The sequence below is a fragment of the Rhinoraja longicauda genome, chromosome 25, assembly GCF_053455715.1.
Source record: "Rhinoraja longicauda isolate Sanriku21f chromosome 25, sRhiLon1.1, whole genome shotgun sequence".
Taxonomy (NCBI): domain Eukaryota; kingdom Metazoa; phylum Chordata; class Chondrichthyes; order Rajiformes; family Arhynchobatidae; genus Rhinoraja; species Rhinoraja longicauda.
Window position 1 is genome coordinate 4,720,726 of NC_135977.1, and position 16,561 is coordinate 4,737,286.

Genomic DNA, 16,561 nt, shown 5'->3' on the forward strand with positions numbered 1-16,561 from the left:
ACTCAGTGGGGACAGGCAGCATCTCTGGAGGGAAGGAATGGGTGACGTTTCAGGCCGAGACCCTTCCTCAGAGTCTGAAGTCCTAGAACTGAGTCTTAGAACTGAGATGAGGAAAAACTTTTTCAGTCAGAGAATTGTGAATCTGTGGAATTCTCTGCCTCAGAAGGCAGTGGAGGCCAATTCTCTGAATGCATTCAAGAGAGAGCTAGATAGAGCTCTTAAGGATAGCGGAGTCAGGGGGTATGGGGAGAAGGCAGGAACGGGGTACTGATTGAGAATGATCAGCCATGATCACATTGAATGGCGGTGCTGGCTCGAAGGGCCGAATGGCCTCCTCCTGCACCTATTGTTTATTGTCCCGCTGAGTTACTCCAGCAATTTGCGTCTATCTTCGATTTAAACCAGCATCTGCCGTTTAATCAGATCCCTGTTCTACTTGCCTTAGGAACGGCTCCATCCAAGACCGCAAGAAATTGCAGAGAGTTGTGGACGCAGACCAGACCATCATGCACACAAACCTACCTCCCTTCCACTGACTCCATCTACACCTCACGCTGCCTCGGCAAGGCCAGCAGCATCATCAAGGACCAGTCTCATCCCCTCTTCTCCCCCGTTTCGGGTCGAGACCCTTCCTCAGACGGAGCCTGCCTTGTGTACAGCCTGTGGCTTTTGCGAATCGTGTACAGATTTTGTATTTACTTCCGCAGGTGCGGGAGAAAGGCGCGCTGGCCCGACATTGGGATGTCTACATGCGGCACATCCAGCAGAACAGCGGCGGCCTGCATCGTACGTTCAACTCCCTGTGGAACCTGGACCGGACTGATGTAATCCACGGGCACTTACTAACCTTTGCAAAACAAGGCACAGAGTACTGGGGTAGCTCAGTGGCTCAGACTGAAACATAGAAACATAGAAAAAAGTGCTGTTTTAAACTGAAGATAGACACAAAAAGCTCTCTGAAGAAGGGTCTCAACCCAAAAAGTCCTTCTATCCAGAGATGCTGCCTGTCCCGCTGAATTACTCCAGCATTTTGTGTGAACCTATATTATATAGAAACATAGAAAATAGGTGCAAGTGGAGGCCATTTTGCCCTTCGAGCCAGCACTGCCATTCATTGTGATCATGGCTGATCATCCACAATCAGTAACCCGTGCCTGCCTTCTCCCCATATCCCTTGATTCCGCTAGCCCCTAGAGCTCTATCCAACTCTCTTTTAAATCCATCCAGTGAATTGGCCTCCACTGCCCTCTGTGGCAGAGAATTCCACAGATTCACAACTCTCTGGGTGAAAAAGTTTTTTCTCACCTCAGTTTTAAATGGCCTCCCCTTTATTCCTAGACTGTGTGTGGCCCCCCTGGTTCTGGACTCCCCACCAGCATTGGGAACATTCTCCTGAAGAAGGGTCCCGACCCAAACCGTCACCCACCCACCTGACACGCTTAGTTCCGTTTAGAGATGGGATTTAGATTTAGAAGCAGGCCCTTCAGCCCGCCGAGTCCGCGCCGAGCCGCGATCCTCGCACACTATCACTATCCTACATGCACTTGGGCCTGTTTCCATGCTCCATGCTGTATCACTCTGTGACTCTAAATGGATAGGAGCAGAATTGGGCCATTCGGCCCATCAAGTCTACTCCGCCATTCAATCAATGGCTGATCTATCCCTCCCTTCTAACCCCATTCTCCTGCCTTCTCCCCGTAACCTCTGACACCCATACTAATCAAGAATCTATCTATCTCTGCCGAAAAAATATCCACTGACTTGGCCTCCACAGCCTTCTGTGGCAAAGAGTTCCACAGATTCACCACCCTCTGACTAAAGAAATTCCTCCTCATCTCCTTCCTAAAGGAACGTCCTTTAATTCTGAGGCTGTGCCCTCTGGTCCTAGACTCTCCCACTAGTGGAAACATCCTCTCCACAACCACTCTATCCAGGCCTTTCACTATTCGATAAAGTTTCAATGAGGTTCCCCCCCCCCCCCCCTCGTTCTTCTAAATTCCAGTGAGCACATACACACACACACACGCACACGGGCGGCACGGTGGCGCAGCGGTAGAGTTGCTGCCTCGCAGCGCCAGAGACCCGGGTTCCATCCCGACCACGGGCGTTGTCTGTACGGAGTTTGTACGTTCTCCCCGTGACCTGCGTGGGTTTACTCCGAGATCTTCGGTTTCCTCCCACACTCCAAAGACGTGCAGGTTTGTAGGTTAATTGGCTTGGTAAATGTAAATATTGTCGCTAATGGGTGTAGGATAACGTTAATGTGCGGGGATCGCTGGGCGGCGCGGACCCGGTGGGCCGAAGGGCCTGTGTCCACGCTGCATCTCTAAACTCGAGATAAAAATTTTTTTTTACCAAACCAACTAACCTACAAACATGCACGTCTTTGGAGAGCGGGAGGAAACCGAAGATCTCGGAGAAAACCCACGCAGGTCACGGGGAGAACGTGCAAACTCCGTGCAGACAAGCGCCCGTAGTCGGGATGGAACCCGGGTCTCTGGCGCTGTGAGTCAGTAGATCTACCGCTGCGCCACCGTGCCGCCCCAACTAAGCATTACATTTTCCAGTTTAAGGTAACCCACACTCCTACCATGAGTTCCTTTCTCTCTCCATCAAGGGGAGCTGATGTGTTCGGCAACTGGGAGATCGCGTAGGCCTAGGCGGACCAAGCATTGCATGGTTGCCCTTGGTTTGTGAAATGGTCCTGACCAACGCGATCATTTATATCAAGAGGGCAAGTTTGCTGCCAGCATTTCTGTCAAGAGGACTGGAATACAAAAACAGAGATGTTGATGCTCGATAAGACGTTGGTCAGGCCGCATTTGGAGTACTGTGAGCAAATTTGGATAGAGTGGATGTGGAGAGGATGTTTCCACTGGTGGGGGAGAGTCTAGGACCAGAGGTCACAGCCTCGTAGTTAATGGGCGCTCTTTTAGAAAGGAGGTGAGGAGGAACTTCTTTACTCAGAGGGCGGTGAATCTGTGGAACTCATTGCCACAGAGGGCTGTGGAGGCCAAGTCAGTGGATATTTTTTCGGCAGAGATGGACAAATTCTTGATTAGAACGAGTGTCAAGGGTTGTGGGGAGAAGGCAGGAAACTGGGGATGAGGAGGCAGAGATAGATCAGCCATGATTGAATGGCGGAGTGGACTCGATGGGCCGAATGGCCTAATTCTGCTCCTATAACTTGTGAACGTCTCTCTTCACCAGGTGGATCCTCTGTTGCTGCTGAAAGCTGCCCTCATTCTACAGAGCTGTCAGCGTTGCCCTGAGATTCTGGCCGGCTGTATCCTGTACACTAACCTGTGAGTCCACACTCCACGTTATTAGTTTAGTTTAGAGACACAGCGCGGAAACAGGCCCTTTGGCCCACCGAGTCCGCGCCGACCAGCGATTGATTCCCGCACATTAACACTATCCTACACACAACAGGGACCATTTTTAAAAAACATTTATACCAAGCCAATCAACCTATAAACCAGTACGTCTTTGTAGTGCGGGAGGAAACCGATGATCTCGGAGAACAAAAACCACACAGGTTTTCGGAGAGAACGCACAGGCAAGCACTCATGATCGGCGATGGGACCCTGGTCTCTGGCGCTGTGAGGCGGCAACTCTACCCTCTGCGCCACCGCGCAGCCACCTGCTGAAACCCATGCAGCACCCCGGCATCCATTTACAATGCACCTGCTCTAACCTCGTCTACTGCTTCCAGGGCTCCTGATGTGGCCCGCTTCCTGTACATCGGCGAGGCCAAGCGCAGGCTCAGTCCGCTGGATCTCCCGGTTGCCAACTGTCTTCTGAGGCAGAGAATTCCACAGATTCACAACTCTCTGACTGAAAAAGATTTTCCTCATCTCAGTTCTAAATGGCCTACCCCTTATTCTTAAACTGTGGCCCCTGATTCTGGACTCCCCCAACATTGGGAACATGTTTCATGCCTCTAACGTGTCCAACCCCTTAATAATCTTATACGTTTCGATAAGATACCCTCTCATCCTTCTAAATTCCAGTGTATACAAGCCTAGTCGCTCCAGTCTTTCAACATATGACAGTCCCGCCATTCCGAGCTCAATCAAGTCAAGTCAAGTTTATTTGTCACATACACACACACGATGTGCAGTGAAATGAAAGTGGCAATGCCTGCAGATTGTGCACAAAAAAGAATTACAGTTACAGCATCTAAATAAAGTTACTATAGTGTAGACAAAATTTAGTCTCTGGGGTTATAAACGTTGACAGTCCTGATGGCCTGTGGGAAGAAACTCCGTCTCATCCTCTCCGTTTTCACAGCGTGACAGCGGAGGCGTTTGCCTGACCCTAGCATCTGGAACAGTCCGTTACTGGGGTGGTAGGGGTCCCTCATGATCTTACTTGCTCTGGATCTGCACCTCCTGATGTATAGGTCCTGCAGGGGGGCGAGTGTAGTTCCCATGGTGCGTTCTGCCGAACGCACTACTCTCTGCAGGGCCATCCTGTCCTGGGCAGAGCTGTTCCTAAACCAGACTGTAATGTTGCCGGACAGGATGCTCTCTACAGCCCCAGAGTAGAAGCAATGAAGGATCCTCAGAGACACTCTGAATTTCCTCAGCTGTCTGAGGTGGTAAAGGCGCTGCTTTGCCTTACCCACCAGTGCGGCGATGTGCGTTGCCCAAGTCAGATCCTCTGTGATGCGGACTCCCAAGTATTTAAAACTGCTCACCCTATCCACAGTAGACCCATTTATCTCCAGTGGCGTGTACGTCCTTGGATGTTTAGCCCTTCTAAAGTCCACAATCAGCTCCTTAGTTTTAGTGACATTCAAGAGGAGGCTGTTGTCCTGACACCAGAGTGCCAGATCAGCCACCTCCTCCCGGTAGGCCTTCTCATCGTTGTCGGAGATCCGGCCCACCACCACAGTGCCATCACCAATCTAACTCTCTCTTGAAAGCATCCAGAGAACTGGCCTCCACTGCCTTCTGAGGCAGAGAGTTCCACAGCTTCACAACTCTCTGGAGTTGGAACTTGGAACACAGAAGCGATGGGGGTTGGTGGAAGCAGGCGCAGACCAATATTTAAGAGCCAGTAAGACAGAGACATGAGCAGCAAAGAAGGGATGCAACATTGACTGTGTGCAGGCAGAAGAGAATTAATTCGGGCCAGCGTCATGTTCAGCACAGATATTGCAGGCTGTGCTAGACAATAGACAATAGGTGCAGGAGGAGGCCATTCGGCCCTTCGAGCCAGGCTATTCAGTGCTAGGCTATTCAACGGTAGATACAGAATGCTGGAGTAACTCAGCGGGTCAGGCAGCGTCTCGACCCGAAACGTCACCCATCCTTTCTCTCCCGAGACGCTGCCTGACCCGCTGAGTTACTCCAGCATTTTGTGTCTACCTTCGATTTAAACCAGCATCTGCAGTTTTTGTTCCCCCCAATGCTATTCAATGTTCTATGTCTCTCGATCACCCAGTGTTCTGTATGTTAATATACTCTTCTGTTTAAATGTTCACAGACTAGTGAGCTCTCAACTTCCACCAGAAATAACAGCCAAAATACAGGCATACCAGCCCGGAGCTTGCAGTCAGGTGAGTTGTTGAGTCATTGTTTATTTAGGGAGGTCTCTGTAAATACTTTAAATCAGAGTTCAATTCTGCGAATAGGTGGGATTTAGAGTCATAGTGATACAGGCCCTTCAGCCCAACTTGCCCTCACCGGCCAACATGTCCCAGCTACACTAGTCCCACCTGCCTGAGCTTGGTCCATATCGCTCCAAACCTGTCCTATCCAATGTACCCGTGTAGGGGCACAGGGATTGATCCAGACCATCGAACCCTCTGATTGGTCGAAGAGGTCAGGTGTTGCGCAGGAGAGGGGACAATCAGTCTGGTTTTGAACCCCAAGAAAGACAGTTGAATTTATGGTTGTTTGTCGTTTACAGCGTTGGTTTTGTCACGGTTGTTAGCCTTCTAATAAACGTCTACCTCAACGCACATCGCCTTACGACTCGCCATAGTGGTGACCCCGACGTGATCACAGATCACCAAGATGTCCCATCAGGAGGCATCGACACCGAACGCAGTCGGCGTTCATCTGCTCCCGTTCTGGGCCCACCAACCACGCCTGTGGTTCGCCCAAGCGGAGGCCCAGTTCCACCTCCGGGGTGTAAAGGAGGACGAAACCAGGTTCTACCACCTATTGAGCGTCCCGCCGTCGGAGACGTCCGCAAGGGTAGCGCAGTACGTCACCGACCCGCCAGAAACCGGCAAGTATGCGGGCCTCAAGTCGCTGCTGCTGAAAACCTTCGGCCGCAGCCAACAACAGCGGGCCAGCACACTCCTGCACTTACCTGAGCTCGGGGACCGACCGCCGTCGGTCCTCATGACGGAGATGATGACTCTGGCGGGAGAGCACACCAAATGCCTCATGTTCGAGGAGGCATTCCGCGAGAAGCTGCCAGAGGACGTCCGCGTAGTTCTAGCAGACGTCCCGTTCGGGGACCCGATGGATTTTGCGGAGAAGGCGGATGCGCTGGTCGCGGCAAAGACGAAGCGCGCCGGCTCGGTAAATCGGGTTTCCACACCGGTGAGCGACCGACCGCGCGGCCAAGATGGCGCCCATCCGCCTGCCACTTTTTAAAAAAAACGCCAAACTGCCACATCGATGGCGGCCATTTTGAAACAGGCTCGCGACATAGAAACACACCAGCGCAGCTGGTGTTTCTTTCATAGACGGTGGGGAGCAGCGGCACGCAACTGTAGAAGCCCCTACACGTTCTCGGGAAATGCCTCGGCCGATCAAATGTAGAGGCAACCTCGATCGGCCAGAACCATCGCCTCTGAGCAACATACCGGTACCGTTTTCCTCGTGGATACCGGGGCGATCGTTAGCATTGTGCCTCCATCCTGCCAGGAAGCGCGATCAGGTAGGACCGGCCCCCCACTCATTGCGGTGAACGGCAGCCCTGTCCGTACCTACGGTACACGGGACATGTCCCTGTCCTTTGGTTCCAGGACCTACGACTGGACTTTCATCATCGCGGATGTAGGCCAGGCAATCCTGGGAGCAGATTTCCTTTGGGCTTTCTCATTGATCCCTGACATCCGCGGGAAGAGCCTGCAACCGTCGGCCAGTAACGTTGACCCTCCCGCTCCTTCGGTTTCCGTGTCGCCCAGCCCGACCGTCCAGGCCGTCACTACGACCTCCGACCCGTTTGCTGCGATACTCACTGAATTTCCGGAGCTCCTGGTCCAGCGTTTCGACACACCTGCCGCCAAGCACGGAGTCGTACACTTCATCCCCACGGAGGGACCGCCTGTTTTCGCCCGAGCCCGACGCCTACCCCCTGATAAGCTGGCAGTCGCTCGCGAAGAGTTCCTCACTTTGGAACGGCTGGGGATCGTACGCCCGTCAGACAGCCCGTGGGCCTCACCGTTGCACATGGTCCCAAAAGCATCTGGGGGGTGGAGACCGTGTGGCGATTACCGGCGTCTGAACGCCATCACCACGGCTGACCGATACCCGATCCCTCATATTCAGGATTTTTCCGCCAGCCTGGAGGGTGCCACGGTATTCTCAAAACTGGACTTAGTCCGAGGGTATCACCAGATCCCGGTTTGCCCCGCAGACATCCCTAAGACCGCCACCATCACCCCGTTCGGGCTTTTCGGCATGGCTGCGGATGCCTTTCGGCCTCAAAAACGCCGCCCAGGCGCTTGTTCCAACGCCTCATGGATCATGTGGGTCGGGGTATGCCTTTTGTGTTCATCTATCTGGACGATATTCTCGTGGCAAGTCGGTCGGCTCACGAACACCGGTCCCACCTGCGCTCCATATTCCAAAGGTTGCAGGACCACGGCCTGATCCTACACCCGTCCAAATGCCAATTCGGACTATCCTCGGTCGATTTCCTGGGCCATCGGATCACACCGGCCGGTGCCGTTCCCTTGCCCGAGAAGGTGGCTGCTATCCGCTCCTTCCCCGCCCCGACACTATCAAAGGGTTACAAGAGTTTGTAGGCATGGTGAATTTTTACCACCGATTCGTCCCGGCGGCAGCTCGGATCATGCGCCCCCTTTTCCAATGCCTCGCGGGTAACCCCACCGAGCTCGTGTGGTCCCCTGCTGCCGACGCGGCTTTCGCGGCGGCCAAGCTGGCCCTCGCGAACGCCACCATGCTCGTCCACCCGCGCTCCTCTGCCCCCACCGCCCTCACCGTCGATGCCTCCGGCGTGGCGGTGGGAGGCGTCTTAGAACAGCAGGTTAACGGTCTCTGGCACCCTTTGGCGTTTTTCAGCCCCCAGCTCACTCGCCCCGAAATGGCTTACAGTGCCTTTGATCGGGAACTCCTGACCCTCTACCTGGCGATCCGTCATTTTCGCTATTTTTTAGAGGGTCGCTTTTTCGTGGCCTTCACTGACCACAAGCCACTGACGTTTGCTTTTTTGAAGGTTTCCGATCCGTGGTCGGCCCGCCAGCAGAGACACCTCACTTTCGTTTCTGAATTCACCACCGACGTTCGGCACATTGCGGGTAAACTAAACGCCGTGGCGGATGCCCTGTCCAGACCGGCGGTTTCCCCTGTTGCCGAGGTAAGTTCCGGGGTGGATTTCCAGGAGCTCGCGGAGGCTCAGCGCCTGGAAGACACCCCCTCCCTGTACCCCCACACCACCTCGGGGTTGCGGTTGGCACAGGTAGCCTGTGGTCTCACTCGTACCAAACTCTGGTGCGATGTTTCTCTGCCCCGCCCCCGCCCGGTAGTGCCCACTTCCATGCGGCGCCAGGTTTTTGATACCATTCACGGCCTGGCACATCCGTCCATCCGGGCCACTTCGGCTCTGGTTGCGGCTCGCTTTGTCTGGCACGGCCTGCGGAGGCAGGTGGCCACCTGGTCCCGTTCCTGCATTCCTTGTCAAACCTCCAAGGTCCACCGGCACACTCGGCCCCCCGTCCAGCAGTTCACGGTCCCCGCAGTCCGATTCCTCCACATCCACGTGGATCTCGTCGGCCCGTTGCCTCACTCCAGGGGCTACACCCACCTCCTCACGGTAGTCGAGCGGTTCACCCGGTGGCCGGAGGCGCTCTCGTTGTCCGACATCTCAGCAGCCTCCTGCGCTCGGGCTCTGGCACTAAATTGAATTGCCCGTTTCAGCGTCCCGGACGTCATCACTACCGACCGGGGCGCCCAATTCACCTCGTCCCTGTGGGTGGCTCTGTCTCAGCTGTGTGGGTCCCGATTACAGCAAACCACCGCCTATCACCCCCAGGCCAACGGGATGGTGGAGCGGTTCCACCGGCAGCTCAAGGTGTCGCTCACTTCCCGCCTGTCCGGCCCCGACTGGGCCGACCAGCTCCCATGGGTTCTCCTGGGTATCCGCACGGCTCCGAAGTCCGATCTCGGAGCTTCCTCGGCGGACCTCGTCTATGGCTCGCCCCTACGAGTACCAGGCGACGTTCTCCCTCAATGTTCTACCCTCCCTCCCTCCATGCCAGCACTCTTAGCTTCACTCCGAGCGCGGGTGGGGTCCCTGGCCCCGGTCCCTGCTTCTCGTCACGGGGATCCCCCTTCACATGTCCCGCCGGCCTTGGGCGACTGTGAGTTTGTGTTCCTATGAATCGATGCCCACCGTGCCCCGTTCCGGCCGGTTTACCAGGGTCCGTTCAGGGTAGTGAAGAAAGGCACAGTCACCTTCACGTTGGAAGTGGGCACCCGACAGGAGGTCGTCTCGGTGTCCCGCCTTAAGCCTGCCTATTTGGACCCAGACCAGCCCGTTACAGCGGCTCAACCTCCTCGCCGGGGCCAACCTCCGGCCGCGGCTCCCGTACAGCAGTTTCCCCCCTCGCTGCCCCCTTTCGGGACTCCTCTTCCCCCGGTCGCCTTGCCACTGCCGCCTCCGGCTCCGTCAGCTTCCCCTCCTCCCCTTTCGCCTCCGGCAGCCCCTCCCACGGTGCCTGCTTCCCCGTCCCCACCCCCGGTTGGGCCTCCCTCTCCTCTCCGCACCCGCTCCGGTCGGGTGGTCCGGTGGTGCGCAGGAGAGGGGACAATCAGTCTGGTTTTGAACTCCAAGAAAGACAGTTGAATTTATGGTTGTTTGTCGTTTACAGCGTTGGTTTTGTCACGGTTGTTAGCCTTCTAATAAACGTCTACCTCAACGCACATCGCCTTACGACTCGCCATACCCGTCTATCTGTTTCTTAAACGTTGGGATAGTCCCAGCCTCAACTAGTTGGTCTTAAACGTTGGGATAGTCCCAGCCTCAACTAGTTGGTCTTAAACGTTGGGATAGTCCCAGCCTCAACTAGTTGGTCTTAAACGTTGGGATAGTCCCAGCCTCAACTAGTTGGTCTTAAACGTTGGGATAGTCCCAGCCTCAACTAGTTGGTCTTAAACGTTGGGATAGTCCCAGCCTCAACTAGTTGGTCTTAAACGTTGGGATAGTCCCAGCCTCAACTAGTTGGTCTTAAACGTTGGGATAGTCCCAGCCTCAACTAGTTGGTCTTAAACGTTGGGATAGTCCCAGCCTCAACTAGTTGGTCTTAAACGTTGGGATAGTCCCAGCCTGAGCGGCACGGTGGCGCAGCGGTAGAGTTGCTGCCTTACAGCGAATGCAGCGCCGGAGACCCGGGTTCGATCCCGACTACGGGCGCCGTCTGTACGGAGTTTGTACGTTCTCCCCGTGACCTGCGTGGGTTTTCGCCGATATCTTCGGTTTCCTCCCACACTCCAAAGACGTACAGGTATGTAGGTTAATTGACTGGGTAAATGTTAAAAAAAAGTTATCCCTAGTGTGTGTAGGATAGTGTTAATGTGCAGGGATTGATTTGTACCAGCATCTGCAGTTATCTTCTTATACCTCCTCCGGCAGCTCGTTCCATGCACCCTCCACCCTTTGCGTGGAAAAAGTTACCCCTCAGATTCCCAATTCAATCTTTTCCCCCCTCACCTTGAACCTATGTCCTCTGGTCCTCGATTCCCCTACTCTGGGCAAGAGACTCTGTGCGTCTACCCGATCTGTTCCTCTCATGATTTTGTACGCCTCTATAAGATCACTCCCTCATCCTCCTGCACTCCATGGAATAGAGTCCCAGCCTGCTCAACCTCTCCCTGTAGCTCACACCCTCCATTCATGGCAACATCCTCGTAAATCTTCTCTACACCCTTTCACTTGTTATTATCTGCTTTTTTGATTCCCGTTATGGAAGTACAAGACCCCAAACGTCCCCACTTTAAGCTCCATTTGCCGGGTTTTCTCCTAAAATCTAGTTTTACACTAAACGTCATTCCCTGACCATGTACCTGTACATTGTAAATGGTTCGATTGTAATCGTGTATTGTCTTTCCGCTGACTGGTTTGCGCGCAACAAAAAAAAGCTTTGCACTGTACCTCGGTACACGTGACAATAAACTAAACTGGACTAACTTGAGAGACTTGGGAAAAGGCCCTTCGGTCCACCGAGTCCGTGCCAGCCAGCAATCACCCAGTGGATCACACCATGTGGCAAGCATATTCTATATGATTCCACAGTTCCCTTTTGCTATTGTGGGCGGCGCGGTGGCGCAGCGGTAGAGTAGCCGCCTTACAGCGCCAGAGGCCCGGGTTCCATCCTGACTACCGGTGCCTTCTGTACAGAGTTTGTACCTTCTCCCCGTGACCTGCGCGGGATCTTTGGTTCCCTCCCGCACTCCCCAAGGCGTGCAGGCGTGCAGGTTAATTGGCTTGGTGCAAAAATGTTAAAAATTGTCCCTAGTGTGTGTGTAGGGTAGCGTTAGTGCACGGGGATCGCTGGTCGGAGCGGACCCGGTGGGCCGAAGGGCCTGTTTCCGCGCTGTATCTTAAATTTGGATTGCACAATCCTTCAGCAGTTGTTAGGCGATCGCTGGAGTGTGATGTTGGATATTTGTGTACGGTGTTTACAAAGTTTAATTGGGATCACTGTATTTTTCCTTTCCAGAATCAGACCGAGACGTCGGGTAAGATTAATTTCCGTTTCATTCCTTGAATTTTCATCGCGCCCCGTTCAGTTTCTTTAGTTTCCACGCTCCTGTTAACACGTGCTGGGGCCCCACACCTAGAACCTCCTTGCTGATTCAAGGAATTTCAGACACTGGAATCCTGTGTAAAACACACAAAGTGCTGGAGTAACTCAGCGGCTCAGGCACACCCCATCCCCGGGCACTTTCCCCAGCAACCGCAGGAGATGCAACACCTGCCCCTTTACCTCCCCCCTCGACTCCATCCAAGGACCCAAACAGTCCTTCCAGGTGAGGCAGAGGTTCACCTGCACCTCCTCCAACCTCATCTGTTGTGTCCGCTGTTCCAGATGTCTACATCGGCGAGACCAAACGCAGGCTCGGCGATCGTTTCACTCAACACCTTCGCTCAGTCCGCCTTAACCAACCCGATCTCCCGGTGGCTGAGCACTTCAACTGCCCCTCCCACTCCCAGTCCGACCTTTCTGTCATGGGCCTCCTCCAGTGCCATAGTGAGGTCCACCGGAAATTGGAGGAACAGCACCTCATATTTCGCTTGGGCAGCTTGCAGCCCAGCGGTATGAACATTGACTTCTCCAACTTTAGATAGTTCCTCTGTCCCTCTCTTCCCCTCCCCCTTCCCAGTTCGCCCTCTATCTTCCCGTCTCCACCTATATCCTTCCTTTGTCCCGCCCCCCCTGACATCAGTCTGAAGAAGGGTCTCGACCCGAAACGTCACCCATTCCTTCTCTCCTGAGATGCTGCCTGACCCGCTGAGTTACTCCAGCATTTTGTGATACGTTGAATTTGTACCAGCATCTGCAGTTATTTTCCTGCACTATGTTCCTGAAGGGAATATCAGGCAGCGTTCCAGGTCGGGAGATCCTTCTTCAGACTGATTATGGTGGAGGGGGGGGGGGGGGGGGGGGGGAAGCTGGCCACATTCTCGGGTAGTGCGGGTGTCAAAGGTTATGGGGAGAAAGCAGGAGAATCAGGGTTGAGAGGGAAAGATGGCTCAGCCATGATAGAATGGAGGAGTAGACTCGATGGGCCGAACGGCCTACTTCTGCTCTGATTACCTGTGAATTTATAAACGTTCCCCAGAACAAATAATCCCCCTCCCCTTCATAATTATTGATCGTCTGAATTGGATAACACAGAATGGAAATGGACCCTTCGAGTCCAAGCCGACCCTCAATCTCCCACTCTATTGCACTAGTTCTATGTCAACCCACTTTCCCATCCACTCCCTGCACAACCAGAGGCAATTTATAGAGGCCAATTAAACCACAAACACACTCTCGCCTTTGGCAAGTGTGAGGAAACCGGAGCACCCGGAGAAAACCACCACAGGTCATGGGAGAACGCACAATCTCCACACGCAGACAAGCTCCCGGGGTCAGGATTGAACCCGGGTCTCCGGTGTCGTAGGACAGCGGCTCTACCCGGTGCCCCACTGCGTTGCTCCGTTGACGATGGTGAACGAAAGTTATTTCCCAAGTTAGTGGTGAGTGGTGTGCCTGCGGAAGGCCAAGGTGAACCCGTGCCTCTGGCGCCATGAGACCAGCGGCTCTAGCAGCAACGAGCACTTGGTGAATGCACCGCTCCAGTGGGAGGATAGGATTGTTTAGACTTTAGAGGTACAGCACGGAAACAGTCCCATCAGCCCACCGCGTCCCCCCTGCTGGCGATCGCCCCACACACTAACGCTATCCTACTACACGCTGAGGGCAATTCACAATTTTTACCGAAGCCAATTAACCGACAAAGCTGGACGTCTTTGGAGTGCGGGAGGAAACCGGAGCGCCCGGAGAAAACCCACGCAGGTCACGGGGGGAACGTACAAACTCCGTACAGACAGCACCCATAGTCGGGATCGAACCCGGGTCTCCGGCGCTGTGAGGCAGTAACTCTACCACTGGGCCCATATTGTCTTGGGAAAATAACTGCAGATGCTGGTTAAAATTCGAAGGTAGACACAAAGTGCTGGAGTAACTCAGCGGGTCAGGCAGCATCTCGGGAGAGAAGGAATGGGTGACCTTTCGGGTCGAGACCCTTCTTCAAACTGAAACGTCACCCATTCCTTCTCTCCCGAGATGCTGCCTGACCCGCTGAGTTACTCCAGCAGTTTGTGTCTACGCCCATATTGTCTTGTTGGACTGAGTAATGTTGCAACTGAATGCTTGCACTCTTGTCCCCTCTTTGCAGATGATGCCCCATTGCCTGAGGGTGTAAGAATATTAACGGTTTTTGTTACTGAGGAGGAATCTGCAGCACTGCGGCAGTATTCAGTGCAATGGATATTTGGGTGAGTTTATAGACGGAGACGAGCATATCATCGGTGTATCGATAACCAGTCACCGCCCCGCGCCCCACGTGACCTCACCTAGCCAACGGCCATGTGCTCCCGCTCCACCAATGGCGGCCGCCCGGGCCTCCGGACCTACGCTGTCCGGGCCTACACTGTCCAAATCTACAGTGTCCGGGCCTGCAGTGTCCAAACCTACAGTGTCCAAATCTACAGTGTCCGGGCCTGCAGTGTCCAAACCTACAGTGTCCAGGCCTACAGTGTCCAGACCTACACTGTCCAAACCTACAGTGTCCGGGTCTGCAGTGTCCAAACCTACAGTGTCCGGGCCTACAGTGTCCGGGCCTACAGTGTCCGGACCTACACAGTCCAAACCTACAGTGTCCGGGCCTGCAGTGTCCAAACCTACAGTGTCCGGGCCTCCAGTGTCCGGGCCTACAGTGTCCGGACCTACACAGTCCAAACCTACAGTGTCCGGGCCTGCAGTGTCCAAACCTACAGTGTCCGGGCCTCCAGTGTCCGGGCCTACAGTGTCCGGACCTACACTGTCCAAACCTACAGTGTCCGGGCCTGCAGTGTCCAAACCTACAGTGTCCGGGCCTCCAGTGTCCGGGCCTACAGTGTCCGGACCTACACTGTCCAAACCTACAGTGTCCGGGCCTGCAGTGTCCAAACCTACAGTGTCCGGGCCTCCAGTGTCCGGGCCTACAGTGTCCGGACCTACACTGTCCAAACCTACAGTGTCCGGGCCTGCAGTGTCCAAACCTACAGTGTCCGGGCCTACAGTGTCTGGGCCTACAGTGTCTGGACCTACACTGTCCAAACCTACAGTGTCCGGGTCTACAGCGTCCGGGCTTACAGGGTCCGTCCCTACAGTGTCCGGGCCCACAGCGTCCTCCCGGGCCTAATACGAGACAAGGGCGGTACCGTTTGGGACAAACCAATTTAGCCCAAAGTACGGGATGTCCCGGCTAACGTGGGACAGTTGGCAACTATACTGTCCAACCTCTCCCTATTTATTGCACAGGCCCTCAAGTCCTGGCAACATCCTTGTAAATCTGAAGAAGGGTGTGGTCCCCAAGCATCACCCATTCCTTCTCTCCAGAGATGCTGCCTGGTCCGCTGAGTTACTCCGGCATTTTGTGTCTATCCTTGTAAATCTTACTCTGTACTCTCACCAATGCTGGTTGAGTTTAGTGTAACAAATCAAATTTAAACTTGGATCTCATTTCTAGTACGGTCTGGAGAATTCTGGGCACCATATCTGAGGATGGATGTGCTGACCCTGGAGAGGTTTGAGTGAATGATCCCAGCAATGAGTGGGTTAACCTACGATGAGCGTTTGTTGGCACTGGGCCTGTACTCGCTGGAGTTCAGAAGAATGAGGGGGGACGTCATTGAAAAGTACAGAATAGTGAGCGGCCTGGATAGAGTGGATGTGGAGAGGATGTTTCCACTAGTGGGAGAGTCTAGGACCAGAGGGCACAGCCTCAGAATTAAAGGACGTTCCTTTAGGAAGAAGATGGGGAGGAATTTCTTAAGCCAGAGGGTGGTGAATCTGTGGGATTCATTCCCACAGGCCTGTGGAGGCCAAGTCAGTGGATAATTTTTAAGGCAGAGATAGATTGATTCTTGATCAGTGCGGGTGTCAGGGGTTACGGGGAGAAGGCAGGAGAACGGGGTCAGGAGGGAGAGATAGATCAGCCACGATTAAGTGGCGGAGTAGACTCGATGCGCCGAGAGGCCTAATCCTGCTCCAACTACTTACAAACTATTTGTTCTTGTTCTTGGTTCTTGGTCCTCCAAAGTATTCCAAATGGAATTTAAACTGGAGGTGGCGGAGTATGGACTTAAGCAAGAAGGGCTTCTTGGAGAAGAAGAGCTGCCTTAAATGTAGTTGCGTCTGGTTTAGTAACTATAGTAGGGTGAAGACTATTCAATGCTTTAATTGTGTGAGGGAAGAATGAATTGCTGCTCACATCTGTCTTGATAGCTGGCATCTCAAATTTAGATTTTTAGCTTTAGAGATACAGCGCGGAAACAGGCCCTTCGGCCCACCGAGTCCATGCCGCCCAGCGATCCCCGCACATTAACACTATCCTACACCCACTAGGGACAATTTTTACATTTTACAGTCAATTAACTTACATACCTGTACGTCTTTCGAGTGTGGGAGGAAACCGAAGATCTCGGTGAAAACCCACGCAGGTCACGGGGAGAACGTACAAACTCCGTACAGACGGCGCCCGTAGTCGGGATCGAACCTGAGTCTCCGGCGCTGCATTCGCTGTAAGGCGGCAACTCT

At 54.0% G+C, this 16,561-nt stretch overlaps 1 protein-coding gene across 2 annotated transcripts in view; it reads left to right on the plus strand.

The window, feature by feature from the left end:
• Positions 1-16,561, plus strand: part of hps4 (HPS4 biogenesis of lysosomal organelles complex 3 subunit 2) — a 52,482-nt gene that overhangs the window by 17,457 nt on the left and 18,464 nt on the right. For both annotated transcript variants that reach the window (XM_078421558.1, XM_078421556.1), the window contains exons 5-9: positions 708-824; positions 3,211-3,305; positions 5,494-5,566; positions 11,930-11,948; positions 14,157-14,256. In XM_078421558.1, coding sequence (XP_078277684.1) covers positions 708-824; positions 3,211-3,305; positions 5,494-5,566; positions 11,930-11,948; positions 14,157-14,256 — 404 coding nt within the window. The remainder of the gene's footprint in view (positions 1-707; positions 825-3,210; positions 3,306-5,493; positions 5,567-11,929; positions 11,949-14,156; positions 14,257-16,561) is intronic.